This window comes from Pristis pectinata, chromosome 5 (assembly GCF_009764475.1).
Source record: "Pristis pectinata isolate sPriPec2 chromosome 5, sPriPec2.1.pri, whole genome shotgun sequence".
NCBI classification, from domain to species: Eukaryota; Metazoa; Chordata; class Chondrichthyes; order Rhinopristiformes; family Pristidae; genus Pristis; species Pristis pectinata.
In genome coordinates this window covers 31,015,346-31,036,127 of record NC_067409.1, presented here as the reverse complement: position 1 = coordinate 31,036,127, position 20,782 = coordinate 31,015,346, and the positions used below count along the sequence as shown (strand labels likewise).

General features: G+C 41.1%; 1 protein-coding gene across 5 annotated transcripts in view; it reads right to left on the bottom strand.

The window, feature by feature from the left end:
- LOC127571044 (rho GTPase-activating protein 21-like) overlaps nucleotides 1–20,782 on the bottom strand; it is a 228,031-nt gene that overhangs the window by 74,513 nt on the left and 132,736 nt on the right. For 4 of the 5 annotated variants that reach the window (XM_052017052.1, XM_052017051.1, XM_052017050.1 and 1 more), the window contains 2 exons: nucleotides 10,698–10,877; nucleotides 6,195–6,219 (listed from right to left, as the gene is read on the bottom strand). In XM_052017052.1, coding sequence (XP_051873012.1) covers nucleotides 6,195–6,219; nucleotides 10,698–10,877 — 205 coding nt within the window. Of the gene's footprint in view, nucleotides 1–6,194; nucleotides 6,220–10,697; nucleotides 10,878–20,782 lie in introns of those variants that run through there. The other variant, XM_052017055.1, reaches the window with a different exon arrangement.

Genomic DNA, 20,782 nt, shown 5'->3' with positions numbered 1-20,782 from the left:
GACTCTGACCTCACGATCTACCTTGTTGTGACCTCGCACCTCATTGCACTGCACTTTCTCTGTAGCTGCGACAATTTACTCTGTACTGTCATTGTTTTTACCTGTACTACATCAATGCACTCTGTACTGAATTGACCTGTACGATTGGTTTGTAAGACAAGCTTTTCACTGTACCTTGGTACAAGTGACAATAATAAACCAATATGTACTTCTAATAATTTTGGTTGTAAGATAAATTTTGGCCCTGACACTAGATACTTTCCTTGCTCCTCTTTGAATGGCTACATATCTTTTCCATCCACTAAGTGAGATGATTCAGTTCAATGAATTAGCCTAAGAAAGAATGTTTTGCAATGGAGCACTACTTCAGCACTGCACAAAACTGTCAGTATCCATGTTAAGAAAATACTTTATTTTGTGCTTTGTAAGAATGGAGAGAGCAAAAGAAAACAGAAATACATGTTTGTTTTCAATTCTCATTTTGCAATCCTGCTTACACTATGGTGGTTTTATTGATCAAATAAGCATGAAACAAGCATTACCAATTTTAAGATAAAGAAAATGAAATATACTATGGCATAGGAAAGATGGAATAGAATCAAACTGGAATAGAAATGGTTTTCAGTAAATGGATGCCGAGGGTGGGCAGTAGAGGAAAGCAAAGAGAGAAGTAAAAAGCATACATTTATCAGTTTGTTTTGTTTTGTCATACACTTTTGTATCATTGATCCAACAGATTGTATGTGATCCTCAACATATTCTTTTGCTGTACCATGCAGTAAAAGGCAGAATTTTACTTTGTGCTAGTCCTCTGAAAGCGTTTTCTGCAGAGTTCCATTCTTTAGTCCATGTTAAATCTTCAGATTTATTTTGCAAATATCTATTCATCTTTTAAAAAAACATCATGGATTGGTCTTCACAACTGTTACTGCTCTAGAAATCATCTGCATGAAGTCTTCCAAGAGCAGAGTGAAAATATTTTTTTAAATTTAATTAAAGCATCAATTTTGAATACTTCCATCAGGTCTCCCCTTAACCTGCTCTGTCTTAATGAAAAACAAGTTTCTACAATCTCTCCACATTATGAGATATTTTATACTCCAATGTCTTCTTTATATATAAAAAAATCTGCTTAATCTTGCTGGCCTCAATAGTCTTCCTAATCTAGTATGCTCAAAAACAGACAATATTTTAAATTCAAGTTAGAGTTTTTTTTAATGCCAAATAAAACTTCAATATTTGTATTCAGCCAAGGGAATCACCTTGGCAAACTAACAGGATCACTTAACCACCTAAAGTCCAAATGACCAACAAAACACGGAGTCAACACATTGAGAAAAGAGCAATAGCTTTATATTTCATATAAAGCTGTTTGTATTAATCTTTTTAGGAAAAATAACCTGTGCTTCAATCATTATGATTATAAAGCAATTCAAAAGCAAAAGCAAGAAAAGGACATCAGTGTGGGCATAAATTTTCCATAACATTTAGCACAATTTCCTTTAAGTTCTGGAGACACAAAAGACTGCAGATGGTAGAATCTGGAACAACAAACAATCTGCTGGAGGAACTCAGTGGGTCAAGCAGCATCTGTGGGAGAAAGGAATTGAGGTTTGGGGTCGAAATCCTGATGCCCTTGTTTCTTTAGGTTCTTTCTGATTAACATTGTTGCTGTAATGTTCTACTAATCGTAAAATTGCAGGCTATATATTGATAATACCTTGGGTCTACAATTTAAAACATCACACACTTTCAACGAGAGTACTTAACTCCTTATAAACTAGAAAAGCACAATTTTGTTTACTCAAGTACATTCTCAAACACAATTTGAACATTAATTTATACACTTCTCAAACAAAATGGTTCAATATTTACAATTTTTTTCTGGTTGAAATTACAATTTTACTTTACGCAATCTTAATTTGGATTTTTAAACCATCATTCACTTGGGTGAATTCTACTGGAATATATAATCCAAACATTATGTAAATTTCTTCCACTGCCCCCATTTTAGTGAAACAACTTACTGTGCTTTAAAAATTTCCTCTAGATGCATTACCACCAATCAATTGTTCTTCCTGTCAATCAATGGATACAATGCTCTTTGGAACTGAACATGAGAAAAACATGCAATATAAATGCCAGTTTATTCTCCAATGTAGATGACAGTTGCAAAAGTTCATAGGATATCACACTACCAGAAATCATTCTCATTTAACATTTAAATGCTTTAACTTGGCTTCATATTTGAACTAATCTTATCGTATGGTATGCCAGCTTTAATCATGCTCAAATTTAGACCATATTAGATTTTTTTGAGCATGTTTATTTTCTCTAATGAAACCCTGAGTTTATAGTAGAGAATGGAGAATTCAGATATTCAGTGTGCTTTACTGCCACTTTGCTAATACTAATTGTGCTAACGTGCATGAGCTAGATACCCACTTTCCATAGCTTCAAAGAAGAGCATCTGAGTGTTCCTGCACTACATACATTCCTCAAGCAACACAACTAAAACAGATTTTCCAGTCAATTACTGCATATTTAAAGGATTATGTGAACAAATTGGTTACTAGCTCACATAACGATAGTAATAACAATTCAGAAGTATTTCATTATCTTTATGTGTTCATATAATTATTCATTACATAAACACATTCTTTTCTTGTATCCCACACCAAGATATAGGTTGTAAAGCAGAAGTGCGAATAGAAAAGCAAGCCATGAAGAAGGAAACAGGGGAAGGATTCTCATCAAGTTTGGAGGCATGCAAAATGGTATATAAATAATAGATTAAGATATCAAAATAGAACTCCTTGCACAACCACACTAAAATACTTCCATGCTATACTATACAATTGGGTTTAATTTTGACAGTGGGTTCAATTTTATCCTCACTCTTTGTCCATGTGCACACACAGCCTGGCAAGGATTACAATATAGCCTTCAGAAGCTGGAACTCTGGTTTTTCATCCTGGTCAGAGACAAGGCCATATGTGAAAAATAACAATTGCAAAAAAATTTGCTGGTATTTAAATACAACAATATAGCCTAAAAATTCAAGCATGACTAAAATGTTTGCAAGCTGAACAATCCAAAGAACCAGTGTCATACCCAACTGAATGCATTCTGCATATGCTTGGTTTAAAAGAAACTATCACCCAGGATTCAGGACTAAGGCTAGGTTAGAGTGGGTGTATGGTGATGAGGAAGAAAGATGGCCAGCAGATGCAGGTGCAGTTGAGGCTCATTCTTTTGATCACAACACATGAAATAAAATCATAAGAAATAGAAGCAGAAATAGGCCATTTAGTCTCTTTAGCCTGCTCTGCAATTCAACATCATGCTTGGCGTTCAGCTGCAGTGGCATTTTCCTGCACTAACCCTGTATCCTTCAAAACTTTTAATATCTAATGAAACATCCATTTCTCAAATATACTGAACAACTGGCCGTCTGGGTGAAGATATTTATTCTCATCTCTGTCCTGAATGGCTGACCTCTTGAGATCATGACCCCAGCTTCTAAACACCCCAACCAGGGGATACATCAATTTCACTTCAACCCCATCATGCTCCTTAAGAACTTTGTACATTTCAATGAGATCACCTTTCATTCTTCTAAACTTCCAGAAAGGCCCAGTCTGCTTAATCTCACCTCATATGACAATCCTACCATCCCAGGAATCAATCTGGTAAACCTTTGATACAATATTCCAGATGAAGTCTCACATGGACACTATAATTGAAGCAAGATGTCCTCTACCCACGTATTCAAATCCTCTTCCAATACAGACCAACATACCCATTGCCTTCCTAACTGCTTTCCATACCTGAATGTTACTTGTCAGTAATTCACGCACAAGGACACCCAGGTCCCTGTGAACATCGATACTTTTCAAATACTCACCATTCTGCCTTTTATTTTTTTCCATTTATGACCCCACATTTTTCCACATTATATTTCATCAACCATCTCCTTGACCATTCAATTAAACTATATCAATATACTCCTACAGCCTCTCTGCAAACTTGATTGCAAACAGCTCCCAACTTGATAATGATCTATTAATTCCCAGTGTCTATTTTCCATCCATTAATCCATGCCACTATATTACCCCCAACATTATGTATGCTAACTTTGTTTAAGAACCCATTTCGTGGCACCTTTTCAAAGGTCTCCTGGAATTCCAAATAAGCCACATCAACTGCTTTGCACTCAAATATCCATCTGGTTAGAACCTCAAAAAAAAACTTAAACAGGTTTGTCAAAAATAATTTCCCTTTCATAAAGAGCTTAATAGCCCAATCCTATTATTATTGTCAAAGTGTCCAGTTAGTACTTTTATATTTAAAAAAACCCTCCATTAATCCAGCATTTAACTGTTCAGAAATCCTGATGGTCTGTCAGCTGGCTCACCCATCAATTTGGAATGCGACCCAAGGGGCCAGAATGCAAGTGGGGTATGCAGCCAGAACCAGGAGTCTGGAGTCTGCACAGTAGGCCAGGTGTGCAGCTGGAGCCAGGGTTGGGCCAGTAATGTGGGTGAGTTTGTGGCCAGAGCTGGGGGTCCAGAATCCTTTATATTTCTTGTCCCTTTAAGGTCAACATGTTCACAGAAAAGAATTATTATACAATTATGTAACGTGCAAAACAAGAAGTGAAATAACAGTGTTTGGTTAATAAAAGTAACATTCAATAGTCTGGAAAATCTGCTACTCCAACACTACCAAAGTCCAAAGAATGTGAGATTATTAGAGTTTTACTTTGATAGGTTTCAACATTTCCCCAACACGATGCCAGACCAAATGGTCTGCAGCTTCCCATTTTCTTTCTCCTTTCTTAGATAATGAGGTTATATTTTCTACCTTTCCATCTGTAGAAACTGCTCTTGAATCTATGAAATTTTGAAAGATGGCATAAGTAAGAAAGAGCAGGTTATGCCACTTGGCCCCTCAAATCTGCCCTGCCATTCAATATGATCACGGCCGATCTGCCCCAGACCTCTTCTCTTCTCTTCTTCTGTGCCACTTCTGCATGTCCCTCAATTTCCTGATCTTTCAACATTCAGTGCATCCATGATCTCCATTGCCTTAAAGACACGTTGCTTCTCTGTCTCACTACCTTCTCCAACACTTTTTTGTTCAAAGATGGTGTTGATTTCTTTGAGCTCCTCATTCACAATGCAGTGGTTGTGGGGGGATAGAATGATAGTGCCAGTGCCTCAGGGGCAGTGGTGGGGTAGCAGGTGAGAAAGAATGGTGAACAGGGTCCTTGCTATGGTCAAGGGTAGAGCACAAGCAGGGCGGAATAAATTGGGCTTGTGATTGGAGCAAAGGTTAATACAAGAGTCATGGATGGTGATGACTCAGTAGTGATGAGAAGTGGTGGATGGATGAAGCCACCTCAGGGCACAAAGGTGACACTAATTGGAAAGTGCCTGATCAAACTTCCCAAGTGTTGTAAGTGGATTTAGAAATGTCTATTCTATTTCACTTGGCAGACTTTGGAAGAAAATTGAAGCAGCATTGTTCTAGCATAATTTCTAGGTCTTTATTTACAAAAACAAACTAGGAGTTAGGACCCTTAAAAATACATTCCAATATAATTGAATGGTTTATCTTAAAACAGCATTAAGTCATAACCAAATTTAATAAGGTACGCCATATGCATCTATTTGAAATAAGATATTTTTTGCAAGTGAAGCACAGGAATAGCAGCACCTGTAGGTTCCCATCCAAGTCACATACAGCTCTCACTTGGAAATATATCTCCAGTCCTTTATCTTCACTGGGTCTAAATCATACAAATCTCTATCCGTGAGCATTGTGGGAGTATCTTCACCAGAAGGACTGCAGCAGTTCAAAAAGATGGTGCACCACCATTGACTCAAGGAGAATTTGGGATGGGCAATAATTACTGACCTTGTCAACAATGCCACACCTCAAAATATGACTTTGAAAAATCTGACTGGGAAAATCCAAAGTATCCTCAAATCTGGTACAAGTAAATTTATGTACAACTTTTGAAAAATTTATAATTAATGCACACAGGTGTATGTTACAATTAGGGTTAGCACATAGCTATGAAGACTTCCACTTCAGGGCCCAGGTTACAGAATGTGCATGCAATGTCTAAAATAGTGCCCAATGATATCACTGCTCCTATAAAAGCGTACAAGAAAAGTCTTACTCACCTCCTTTATTTCCATTCTCTTCATCCTGCCAAAACAAATAAAGTTACTTCCACAATGTTCAAACTCCAAAAAGCAATATTTATAAGCAAAGTAAAACAGTGATCTTTTTATATAATGTATATAAATCCATTGTTTAAAAAAAACAAAAACTGACATTCCAAAGAGCTCAGCAGTCAACCAACATGGTGAACTACTTTCTGCCATTCCTTCATCAAATTTCAGATTTCTGATTGTTTATGTTGGTCTGTCAATAATCTATGAGCTAAGCCCTTCACAACAGACTAATTAAGAAATAACTGGCAAGCTCTTTAGGCCAATGTTATGAGAGGAAATAAACCAAGGTGAAGATGAACTTAGAACCTAGAACTCCTCCATTATCAGACAGTACACAGGAACACACAAAAACTCCATATGCAATTGGTCCAATGGTAATGATGTTTGATGCCAAGCCCATTGACAAGATTTGCAGCATTTCCCCCTTTACAGGTTTTAACAAGGAGAATGATTTTCTTGGGAAAGGATGCCACAAAGCTTAAATTCTGATAAAAATTAAACCAACTTTATAGAATTTCCCAACCTGACTTACAAACAATGGGAAGATCAAAGAATGGACTCAGTTTAACACTTGAAATTAAATTTCTTGCAGGCAGGTTTGCTAGAGCTCTTGGGGAGGGTTTAAACTAGTTTGGCGGTGGATGGGAACCCGAGTAATAGGTCAGAGGTAGGTGCATTTACTGTACAAGTAGATGCAGTATGCAGAAAGACTGAGGAAGGATATGGGCAAAAATGCAGTCTGTTGGATGGGCTGAAGTGTGTCTATTTTAATGCAAAAAGTATCAGGAACAAGGGTGATGAACTTAGAGCATGAGTAATAAGTACATGGAACAACAACGTGGTGGCCATTACAAAGACTTGGCTGTCACAAGGGCAAGAATGGCTGCTGGATATTCCAGGGTTTAGGTGTTTCAAAAGGGACAGATACAGAGGTAAAAGAGTTGGGGGAGTGGCTTTGCTGATCATGCACAGTATCACAGCTGTAGAAAGGGAGGTCGTCCTGGAGGGATCGTCTACTGAATCAGTGTGGGTGGAAGTCAGAAACAGGAAGAGAGCGATCACTCGATTGGGACTATTCTACAGACCCCCCCAATAGCAGCAGAGACACAGAGGAGCAGATCGGGAGGCAGATTTTGAAAAGGTGCAAAAACAACAGGGTTGTTGTCATGGGTGATTTCAATTTCCCAATATTGATTGGCACTTCCTTAGTATAAAGGGGATAGATGGAGAAGAGTTTGTTAGGAGTGTCCAGGAAGGATTCCTGACACAGTATGTGGACAGGCCAACTAGAGGACAGGCCACACTGGACCTGCTAACTCTGGTTTCCTCCCACGTTCCAAAGACGTACGGGTTAGGAAGTTGTAGGCACGCTATGTTGGTGCCGGAAGCATGGCGACACTTGTGGGCTGCCCCCAGAACACTCTATTCAAAAGATGTATTTCACTGTGTGTTTCGATGTACATTGACTAATAAAGATATATCTTATCTTATCTACTAGGTGTTGAGCCTGACAAGATTTCAGATCTCTTGGTGGGAGAGCATTTTGGAGACAGTGACCATAACTCCTTGATTACCGTAGCCTTGGCGAGGGGTAGGAGCAGATGATATGGTAAAGTACTTAATTGGGGGAGGGGGAATTATGATGCTATTAGGCAGGAACTTGGAAGCATAAATTGGGAAAAGTTCTTGGGAAAGTGCACAATGGAAATGTGGAGATTGTTTAGGGCATACTTGCATAGTGTTCTTATTGGCTTGGCCCATTGAGGCAGGGTAAGAATGGTAGAGTGAAGAAACCATGGTTGACAAGAGGTGTAGAATATCTTGTCAAGAGGAAGGAAGAAGCTTCCCCAAGGTTTAGAAAGCAGGGATCAGACGGGGCTCTGGAGAGTTACAAGGTAGCCAGGAGGGAGCTTAAGAATCGGCTTAGGAGAGCTAGAAGGGGGCATGAGAAGGCCTTGGCAAGGATTAAGGAAAACCCCGTATGTGAAGTATAGGAGGATAACTAGAGCGAGGGTAGGACCAGTGATAAAAGGGGAAACATGTGCCTGGAGTCGGAAGAGGTAGGGGAGGTCCTTAATGAATACTTTGCTTCAGTATTCACCAGTGACAGAGATCTTGACATTTGTGAGGATGGCTTATAACAGACTGATATGCTAGGACATGTCGACATGAGGAAAGAGGATGTGCTGGAACTTTTGAAAAAAAAATTAGGATAGATAAGTCACCAGGGCTGGATGGGATATATCCAAGGTTATTAGGGAAAGAAAAGGAAGAGATTGCTGCACCTTTGGCAATGATCTTTGCATCCTCACTGGCCACAGGAGTAGTGCCAGATGACTGGAGGGTGGCAAATTTTCCTTTGTTCAAGAAAGGGAGTAAGGATAACCCTGGGAATTACAGGCCAATGAGTCTTACTTCAGTGGTGGGCAAATTACTGGAAAAGATTCTTAGAGACAGAATTTATGGGCATTTGGAGAAGCATAGGCTGATTAGGGACAGTCAGCATGGCTCTGTGAGGGGCAGGTCATGCCTCACGAGCCCGATTGAATTCTTTGAGGATGTGACAAAGCACATTGATGAAGATAGAGCAGTGGATATGGTGTACATGGGTTTTAGTAAGGTTTGAAAAGGTTCTTCATGGAAGGCTCATTCAGAAAGCCAGGAGGCATGGGATCCAGGGAAAATTGGCTGGATTCAGAATTAGATCACCCATAGAAGACAGAGAGTGATTGCAGATGGAGCGTATTCTAACTGGAGGTCGGTGACTAGTGGTGTTCCGCAGGGATCTGTTCTGGGACCCCTGCTCTTTGTATTTCTTATAAGTGACTTGGATGAGGATGTGGAAAGGTGGATTAGTAAGTTTGCAGATGACACGAAGGTTGGTAGTGTTGTGGATAATGTAGAAGATTGCTGTAGGTTGCAATAGGACATTGATAGGATGCAGAGCTGGGCTGAGAAGTGACAGATGGAGTTCAATCTGGAAAAGTGTGAAGTGATACACTTTGGAAGATCGTGTCTGAAGGCAGAATACAAGGTTAGTGGCAGGACTCTTAGCAGTGTGGAGGAACAGAGGGATCTTGGGATCCACATCCATATCCCTCAAGGTTGCCGAGCAGGTTGATAGGGTTGTTAAGGTGGCGTATGATGTGTTGGCCTTCATTAGTCAGGATATTGAGTTCAAGAGCTGCGAGGTAATGTTGCAACTCTATAAAACTCTGGTTAGACCACACTTGGAATATTGTGTTCCGTTCTGGTCACCTCACTATAGGAAGGATGTGGAAGCTTTAGAGGGTGCAGAGGAGATTTACCAGGATGTTGCCTGGATTGTAGAGCATGTCTTATGAAGACAGGTTGAGCGAGCTAGGGCTTTTCTCTTCAGAGCGAAGGAGGATGAGAGATGACCTGATAGAGGTGTACAAGATGATAAGAGGCGTAGATCGAGTAGTCAGTCGGAGACTTTTTCCCCAGGGCAAAAATGGCTAATACAAAGGGGCATAATTTTAAGGTGACTGGAGGAAGGTATGGGGGGTGAGGTGGGGGGTGGGATGTCAGAGGTAAGTTGTTTTTGTACACAGAGAGTGGTGGGTGTGTGGAACGCTCTGCTGGCAGAGGTAGTGGAGCAGACACATTAGGGACAATTAAGAGACTCATAGATAGGCACATGAATGATAGACAAATTGAGGGCTATGTGGGAGGGAAGGATTAGATAAATCTTAGATCAGGATAAAATGTGGGCACAACATCGTGGGCCAAAGGGCCTGTACTGTGCTGTAATGTTCTAATTGTTCTAATAAAAATAAAAAATATTTTTTTAAGTGTAAGTAATGGTCAAATTCCTGAGCTTTAAAGAACTTGAACAAGTGTTAAATTGCCATGGATGCAAGCATCAATTTTTGTTGCTAAATGAACAAAAGAAAACCAAGTCAACCACAGACTACAAAGGGTTTTGCAGTAGAAACCTGGCTTGGAATCACACCAACATTACAAAGTATAACAGAAATGCCTTGTTCTAGCTACATTCTTATTTCTCAAAGTAACATTGTGAATATAAAACAAATCTTACATTGGATTGGCTCCAATAATTTGCTCAAAATTTCATAGCAATTTAATGTTCTACTTCAAAAAATTGCAAACATTAGCACGTCATTAATATGTTTTAATTAAGATGGAATTGGTTTATTTGTCACAGTGGAAAAACTTGTCTTGCACTCTGTTCATACAGATCAATTCATTACACAGTGCATTGAGGTAGCACAAGGAGAAGCAATAACAGAATGCAGAATAAAATGTAACAGTTAAAGAGAAAGTGGAGTGAAGGTGGACAATAAGGTACAAGGTCATAACGTAAAACAGTCCTAAATCATAAAGGAATTTCCTACACAATAATTTTTTAAATTATGAGGTTTTGAGTCTGTTCAGTAAAACTGACAACCACTTTAATTCTCTGACCTTCATATTGGTGTGTACAGCTGACTCAGGTGGGTAAACAATGAAGTGCCTCAACGTAAACCCAAAGCCCTGTGAATTTCGTTGCAGATTAATAGTCTTTGGGCCTGCCCATGAGAACATGTCATCCACCAGTGGCGAGGTGTTCTCGACTTGTCCACGCCCATCCTTCTTGTGTTTTCCCTGTGGGAAGAAAATATCAGTTAAGAACTGCTATTCCAAGTGAAAATTTCACAATACATTCATTGGTTAAATGAAGCACTACGTCTAGCCAAAATTATGCATTTACTACAGATTCAATAGTGTTAGAGATAGTGACAGTAGAGTGCAGACCTGAAAGGAAACAGTCCTGGTAATAAACGTATACAAATTTGGAACCCAATGGCAGAGAATCAATGAGAACACTAACAGAAACAGAGCATGAAGAAAATGGCAGAAATACTAAACATTACGTTGTTTCAGTATTTAGCAGGGAAACAGATCACATAGATGAGGGATCAAAACCCAAAATTAGAATGACAGCTTTTAAAATAAAGCTATCAATAAGCTGGAAAAAAAAGGTAAAAACCATGTCAGGCTGATTACATCTGCACAATTTAAAAGAATCCAAGGAAGAGCAGTAGAGCCAATATTTATTATAAATTAAACTGCTAGTTGGTTAGATTACCAAAAAATCAACATCTAAAAGTAGTAAGATGGAGTATTCACCAGCCAACTTAATATCAGTGACAGGAATAATGGAGGAATCTCTACTAAAAGAGAAAACATCTATAAACCAAAAAAAATGGATTTCAAAAGGGAAAGATCATGGTTGACCAGCCTCACTGAATTCTTTGAAGAGATGGCACAGACACAGGTAACACGGGTAGATGCATATCCGATTAATGATCTAGATGAAAGCATTAAGAACCCGAGGATAAATAAACAAGCAGTAGCTCTGGATTGTAAGGTGAAGAGCAAAGAGAAGCGGTAAAGAGCGGCAGTTGGAAAGTGGGGTCCCTCTTGGATCAGTGCTGGGGACTACAGTTGTTCACCATTTGTATTAATGATTTATATTCTGAAATCAAAAACACATTACTTAAATTGGCCGATAACACAAATTTCAAAGGGGTGCGGTGGAGTTGGAAGGAAGGAACGGCTCAGCCAAATTAGTCATTAATTAACTCGCAAATAGCAATAGTGAAATAAAAACCTCCACTGTTTAAAGAAAAGTATAACATTGGTTTAAAAATAATAAATAGGTGACATATTGGAAGAATAAATAGACATGTAAAGAAACCTGGGTGTACAAAACAAACATAAGTAACCATGTGAGATGCATCTCTGGAGAGATAGAATTGGAAAGCAGAGCTGTACTAAAAACTTTTATCAAACCTTGCTTACGATTCTGGCCACCCTTTTATTAAAAAAAAGTAAAGTTTAAATAAAGGCACTGGAGGGGGTACAAAAGATTTCAAAGGCTATCACCAGATATGTGAGGTTATACACACCAGGAAAGGGTCAACTGGCTGGTTCATTTTTCCTTGTGAAAAGGGTGATCTAACAGGAGCTTTCAAAATTATAAAAAGGTTTTGGTAAGCAAATATTACTTCCAGTTGAGGGCAAGTGCAAAACTGGAGACCATCACTGCAAGACCATCACCAAGTAATCAAATAAGAAGATTGGAGGAAGGTGTATTTAACTAGAGAGCGGTGAGAAACTAGACAGGCTATCGCAGGAATAAGTTGCAGTTAATAATATGGATGCAATTACCAGGATATTAGAAAGCATATGAGAGAGAAAGGAATAGTGTGTTCCTCAAGCACAGATTGAACAAAAAAAGACTTAGTAAGTGCTTTGTTTGAACGTGTGCAAATGTGACAAAAGACTGTACAAAATTCCATTAAGGAGAAAGCAGGTATACAATTTCAGCCAGAGTCCTATGACACAAAAATAGGTGGGATTGCATGTTGCAATGAGAGTATATGGATTCTGCAACAGGATGTAGATAGGTTGAGTGAGTGGGTGAAATCTTGGCAAAGGGAGTTTAATGTTGGAAATTATGATGTCACACACTTTAGCAATCTAAAGGCAGACGATTATCTAAATGGAGCAAGATTGCAGATAAGCAAAGTACAGAGGGCTGCCTCTGTATTGCCTCTTCATTGCTATGTTGAACAGTCTCTGTTCCAAGCCTACTCCAGCCCCATTCCTCAACTCTTTCTCCACTATATCGATGACTGCATTAGTGCCACCTCTTGTACCTGTACGGAACTAGATAGTTTCATAAATTTCACCACTAATTTTCACCCTGCTCTCCAATTCACTTGGACTATCTCTGACACCTCTCTCTCCTTCCTCAATCTTTCCATCTCTATCTCAGGAGATTCCTTATCCACCAACATCTTCTATAAACCCACTGACACTCACAGCTACCTCGATTACAGCTCCTCCCACCCTGTCTCTTGCAAAGACGGGATCCCTTTTTCTCAATTTCTTCACCTCATCTGCTCCCACAATGAGGCTTTCCACTCCAGGACATCCGAGATGTCCAACTTCTTTTCTAATCATCCCCCCCCCCCCCCCCCCCCCACTGACTGTCATCGAGAGAGCTCACACCTACATCTCTGTCATTTCCCACCCCTCTGCTCTTATCCCCACCCCTCCCAGACCCAACAGGGATAGGGTCCCCCCTTATCCTCACATTTCATCCTTCCAACCTACGTATCCTACACATCATTCACCACCACCTCCAACAGGACCCCACTACCAAGCACATCTTCCCCTCCCCACCCCTTTCTGCCTTTCACAGGGACCACTCTCTCCGCAACTCCCAAGTTCACTCCTCCCCTACTACCACCCTGAGAACTTTCCACTGCCCCCGCCATAGGTGCAACACCTGCCCCTACATCACCTCCATCCAGGGACCCAAACAGTCCTTTCAGGTGAGACAGAGATTCACCTGCACCTCCCTTAATATCACCTACTGTATTCGGTGCTCTACACTGGCAAGACCAAACGCAGACTAGGTGACCATTTCGCAGAACACCTGTACTCTGTCTGTAACCGTGATCTGCATCTCCCCATTGCCAATCACTTCAACTCCCCCTCTCACAGTATCAATGATATGTCAGTCCTCTGCTGCCTCCACTGCCAGGAGAATTCCAAGCACAAACTGGAGGAACAGGACCTCATTTTCCATCTTGGAACCTTGTAGCCTGATGGCATGAACATTGAATTCTCCCACTTTAAGCAATCCCCACACCCCTTCCCTCCCAACCATACCTCTTCTTTTCTTCCCTTTCTTGGCCTCTCTCTTTTTTTCTACCCCTTTTTCCCCCCTCTCACCTTACCTTTGACCCATCCCCCAGTGGATCTGCTCTCCCCTCCTCCCCCACACCTGCCTATCACTATCTCTTACCTGAATCTACCTATCACCACCTTGTGCCCACCCCACCTCCCCTCTTTTGTCCATCTATCACTGCTCTGCTTTTCCTTCCCATATATTGGGCTTCTCCTTTTCCTATCTTCAGTCCTGAGGAAGGGTCCTGACCCGAAACGTTGTCCACCTGGTTTTCTCCACAGATGCTGCCTGTCCTGCTGAGTTCCTCCAGCATCATAGTGTTTTTCATACAGAGGCATCTAGACGTTCTTGTTCATGAACTACTAAAAGTTAGCAAGCGAGTGCTGCAAGTGGTCAGGAAGACAAATAGCACATTGGCATTTATAGCAAGAGAGTTGGAGTACAGAAATAAAGAAGCATTGTTACAATTGTATAGCAATTGGGAAGGTCGCAACTGGAGTACCCCTTACTTAAGAAACAGGTCCACTTTGAAGCAGTCCAAAAGAGATTTACTAGACTAATTCCTGGAATGAGAGGGTTTAGAAGAATGAGGGGTGATCTTATTGAAATATGCAAGATCTTATGGTGGCATCACAGAGTAGATGTCAAGATGTTGGAGAATACTGGGAGACTCTCAAAGGAGAGGATATTGTTACAAGAAAAAGGGAGTGGTCATTTAAAACTGAGGTACGTATTGGTATTCTCTACCTTAGAGGGTTGTGGAGGTTAGATGCCTGCTCCTATTTTATGTTCATACCAACCTCATGGAAGAACTGTCCCAGGGTGAACAACATACTGGAAACCTCCTCATTCAAGAGCAGAGAGGTGGTCAGAATAAACCACAGGCATTTATCTTTCCTCCAAAAAGGATAACACCCAAAAATACTGACAGCTATATCGAGTTAATAGGTAAAGGGTTGAATGATAATTGTGCTTATGCCTCAATAATAGACTTTCTATACATATGCTATCCTAAACTTCCACTCAGTTTCATGCCCATGTGAAGGCTCAATTATTGTGGGAGGTCATTTAATTACAACTTCCACAGCTGGATAGTTCCAGGTCAACAGAGGATTTCTGAGAGCAAAATGATCCAAGAGAGATCATAATAATTAAGCCATTGTAGACGTATAGCAAACCATGTAACATACAAAGAATGAATTCATTTTCTAATCAAGTGTGCAACAGAATCAATCACTTCTTCGGGAAGCTGCAAGATACTCTCCAAGTAAAAGAGTTGCCAGGCCTTACCAGCCGTTTGAAGATCATTCTCACTGTTAAAAATTATCACCATATTTTCTGTTGCCACTTAAGCTTAAGAGTGCAATGATTTCCTGGTAAACAAGGCTTGCACCAAAGAAAATCTGACTAAGTAGATTGTTACTGTTGGCATTCAGCTAAACGGGCATCAATCATTGTTCTGGAAGAGGGTTCTGGTATAAGCTTCATTTCAGAAATTCCACCTCCCTCTTAAAAAGCATACCTTGGAAAGGCTATGGCCAGATCACACACTGCTGAATGTGTTCTGGTCTGTTCTCCCCATCACCAACACCAATAGGGCAGCAATGAAGATAGCCACAGAAAGTATGAAAGTTTCAAAAATCTCTTAAGATCTGTTATTACTTGCTGGGATAATCTCAGAATTAGAAGCTGCAAGACAATGTATTTCCCTATTGCACCAAACAACACTTAACATAAGAAGCATTCATGCAAAATACCTACAGGACACAGGTTATTCAGAGAAGGTGACTGTAGTCCACAAGTTTTATGCAGAGGTCGGGAATCTTGTCTTTTTTTACTCAAGAGACCCAACACCAACCATATTTCCAAGACATAATCCAGAAAAGAAAAACTCATAAAAGCTCATCTTTCTACAGATGCTACCCGACCCACTAAGTATTTCCAGCATTTTCTATTATTGCAAGATGACTCATTCCAGTATATCAGAAGTTATCTTCCTTACAAGAGATGAATGCTGTGATATTCCTGATACTGAAATGAAGACCGTTGCAGGTTGACCATCATTTGAAGTTTGTTCCCTGACAATCTGACAGCATAAGAGTTGAGAGAGTAGGGAGAGAGGCAAACTCAGCAAGTATGTGGAAGCAAACATCATGTTTTCAGGTCCAATGATAAGTAAAAAGAGAAAAAGAGATAACAAGGAATTGTAGACCAATTAATCTGACATCAGTAAAAGCAAAATGCGAGAAATTCTATAAATTCTAGAAAGCAAGTTTCACCTTACCGGAGTCAAAACTTGGAGCGAGAATGGGAGAGTTTAAAAGAGGGGGGGTCTGGGGGCTTGCTTGTGAGTTTCACGTTACAGGAATTTAAGAGGCAAGTTTGCTAATTGTTAGTTAATAGTTGATTAGTTAATTAACAGCAGCCAATCAAAAGGAAAAGTAAGGGCAGTAGGCAGACAGTGCAGGGTTCTTCTGTGGCCATTCCCCTCACAAGTATACTTACTTGGATACTGTTGTGGGAGATGTTCTTTCAGGGGCTGGCAGCAGTAGTTGGGTCTCTAGCACTCTAGCATTGATGGTGGTCAATCATCTATCTGAAGCCTTTACCTTGAATGTGACCACCTCAGTAAAAGTCTCATCTATGAAGCCCTCAGCTTCCCAGATGATCCTGAGCATATCCAATTCCACCTTCAGTTTTTTGACCCGGTTTGTCAGGAGCTGCAGCTGGCTGCACTTCCCAGAGATGTAGTCATCAGGGAGACCATGAGGTTCCCTGACTTCCCACATCTTGCAGGAGCATTCCACTGCCCTAACTATCATCCTGCCTACACTGAATCAAGTAGTGAGGATTAACTGTGACTGGCTCTAAGGCTCAGAGGGAAAGGGTGCAGTCAGACAGGGTGATAGTGATAGAAGACTTGATAGTGAGGGGTCAGACAGAAGATTCTGTGGCTGTAGAAGAGACACCAGGATAGTGTGTTGCCTCCTGGGTGCCAGGATCAAGGATGTTTCTGAGCAGCTGCACAAAATTCGAGCAGGACAGTGAACAGCCAGAAGTCATTATACATGTAGGTACAAACTACATAGGTAGAACAAGGGATGAAATTCTGCAGAATGAGTATAGGAAGTTAGGTAAGAAGTTAAGAAGCAGAACCTTGAGGGTAGTGATCACTGGATTACTCCCAGTGCCATGTGTTAGTGAGATCAGAAATAGAAAGATAGGCCAGATGAATTTGTGGTTGAGGAGCTGGTGCAGGGGTCAGGGATTCAGGTTCTTGGACCATTGGGATCTCTTCTGGGGTACAGGCTACCTGTACAAGAGGGAAAGGTTGCACTTGAACCACAAAGGAACCAATATCCTTGCAGGGAAATTTGCTAGTGCTACACAGAAGGGTTTAAACTAGACTGGCAAGGGGATGGGACTCAGGAGCAAGTCATGGGATAAAGCAGTAGCCAGCAAGAGCAAGTTTAGTAATCAGGATAATCAGGGGCACAGTAAAGGCAGGGAAAGGACTACCCAGGTAAACTGCATTTATTTCAATACACGAGGTTTAACAGGTAAGACGAACTTGGAGCATGGATTGGCTGAGGACTGGGATGTTATAGCCATAACAGAAACATGGCCGAGAGAAGTGCAGGACTGGCGGCTCAATATTCCAGGATACAGATGCTACAGGCGTGATTCATAGGTCGAGTGGACAGTCAGAGACTTCTTCCCAGGGCGAAAATGGCTAACACAAAGGGGGTATAATTTTAAGGTGACTGGAGGAAGGTACAAGGGGGTTGTCAGAGATAAGGTTGTTTCTGTTTTTACGCAGAGAGTGGTGGGTACGTGCAACGCACTGCCGGCAAAGGTTGTGGGAGCAGATACATTAGGGACACGTAAAAGACTCTTAGACAGCCACATGAATGATAGAAAAATGGAGGGCTATGTGGGAGGGAAGGGTATTAGAGCAGATAAAGTGTCAGCACAACATCGTGGGCTGCAGGGCCTGTACTGTGCTGTAATGTTCTATGACAGAGGTACAGGTAAGCGAGGAGGGGGTTTTACCTTTTTGATAAGGGAGTGTATAACAGCAGTACTTAGAGATGACATTCTTGGGGAATCATCCAGTGAGGCCATATGGGCAGAACTTAGAAACAAGAAGGGAGGGTCACTTTAGTAAGGCTGTATTATAGACCCCCAAATAGTCAGCAGGAACTTGAGGAGCAGGTGCGCAGAGAAATTGCTGATAGTTGTAAGAATGATGGGGTTGGATTAGTGGGAGATTTTAATTTCCACATTATTGACTGGACTACCTAGAGTTTTAAGGGTGGAATTTGTGACGTGTCCAGGAAAGTTTTCTGAGTCAATATATAGAGGGCACTACTCAGGAGAGTGCAATACTGGACATTCTTTGAGGGAACAAAGTAGGGCAGGTAAATGAAGTGGCAGTCAGGGAGCACTTTGGCTCTAGTGAACACAATTCTATTAGTTTTAAGATAGTGATGGAAAAAAGATAGGACAGGTCCACAGGTTAGGGTCCTAAACTGGAGCAGGGCTAATTTTGGGGGAATTAGGCAGGATCTAACAGAGGTGAGCCTCTTTGAAGGGAAAAGAGCAAATGGCAAATGGGAAGCTTTTAAGAGTGTGATATCAAGAGTCCAGGAGCAGCATGTTCCTGTTAGGGTGAAGATTAAACCTGGCAAGTTTAGGAAACCTTGGCTGATGAGAGATATTAAGGCTCTGATCAAGAAAAAGGAACCATACGTTGGGTTTAGGAGGCCGGGGACGAGTGAATCCCTTGATGACTATAAAAAGATTAAGAATACTCTAAGAGGGAAACCAGAAGGGCAAAGAGAGGGTATGAGATGGGTCTGGCAGGTAAGGTTAAGGAAAATCCCGAGGTTCTATAGCTTTATTAAAAGGGTGGCCAGGGAGAAAGTAGGTCCCCGTAGAGATCAGCAGGGCCACCTATGCCTTGAGCTGCAGGAGATGGGTGGGATTTTTAACAAGTATTTCTCCTCTGTGTTTACTGAGGAGAAAATCATGGTTGCTCAAGAGATAAGGGAAACTAGGAGAGATGTTTTGGAGAACATTCATATTCATATTACCAGGGAAGGAGGTATTTGCAGCCTTACAGCGCATTAAGGTGGATACGTCCCCAGAGTCTGACTAAGTGCATCCTAGGACTTTGTAAGAGGCTAGAGAAATTGCAGAGGCCCTTGGAGATTTTTGCTTCATTGTTAGTCACTGGCGTAGTTCCCAAAGACTGGAAGGTAGCTAATGTTGTTCCATTGGTTAAGAAAGGTAGCAAGGGCAAGCCAGGAAACTACAGGCTGGTCAGCTTGACATCAGTAGTGGGGAAATTACTGGAGGGAATTCTGAAGGACAGGATCTACCAGCATTTGGATAGACAGTCTGATTAGGAGGAATCAGCATAGATTTGTGCATAGAAAGTTGAACTTGACGAACCTTTTAGACTTTTTTTTTTGGAGGTAACCAAAAAGGTAGATGAGGGTAGAGCAGTGGAAGTTGTCTATTTGGACTTTAGGAAGGCCTTCAACAAGGTCCCGCATGGTAGGCTGATCTGGAAGGTAAGGTCCCATGGAATCCAGGGAGAGCTAGTTAGGTGGATTCAAAATTGGTTCAGGGGTAGGAAGCAGAGGGTGGTGGTTGAAGGTTGGAGGCTGGAGGAGCCTCAGAATGGAGGCTGGTGACCAGTGGTGTGCTGCAAGGGTCAGTGTTGGGACTCTTGTTATTTGTTATTTACATAAATGATTTCGATGCAAATGCACAAGGCTTGATCAGTAAGTTTGCAGATGACACAAAATTAGGAGACGTTGTTGATAGTGAAGAAATTTATCGTAGATCACAGGGGGATCTTGATCAGTTAGGGAAGTGGGCCGAGGAGTGGCAAATAGATTTCAATATAGACAAGTGTGAGGTGATGCATTTTGGAAAGTCAAACCAGTGTAAGACTCATACTATGAATGGTAGGGCACTAGGGAGTGTGTTGGAATAGAGGGACCTAGGAGTACAAGTGCATAGTTCATTGAAAGCGGTGTCACATGTAGATAAGGTGGTGAAAAAGGCGTTTAACACACTGGCCTTCACCAATCAGGGCACCGAGTATAGGAGTTGGGACATTACTTTGCAGTTGTAAAGTCGGTGAGGCTGCATGGAGTACTGTGTACAGTTTTGGTCACCCTATTATAGGAAAGACATGGTTAAACTGGAAAGAGTATAGAAAGGATTTAAGAGTATATTGCCAGGACTAGAGGGCCTGAGATACAGGGAGAGGTTGGCCAGGCTAGGTCTTTATTCCATGGAGTGTAGGAGAATGAGGGGTGATCTTATAGAGGTTTATAAGATCATGAGGGGCATAGATAAGGTGGATGGTAGCAGTCTTTTCCCCCAAGGTAGGGGGAGTCCAAAACTAGGGGGCATAGATTTAGGGTGAGAGGGGAAATATTTAAAAGGAACTTGAGGGGCAACTCTTTCCACACAGAGGGTGGCGAGTATATGGAACAAGCTGTCAGAGAAAGTGGTTGAGGCAGGTACAATAGTATCATTTAAGAAGCACTTGGATATGTACGTGCAGGGGCAGGGCTTAGAGGGAAATGGGCCATACATAGGGAATTGGGACTAGATGGGTAAACACCATGTTCAGCATGGACTTGTTGGGACGAAGGTCCATGTCAAACATGGTTCCTACCCATCTAGTCTCAATTGCTCTTATGACACTAAGGCATTTTACACATACATTAAAAACAAGAGGGTAGCTAGGGAGAGGGTAGGGCCATTCAAGGTCAAATGAGGG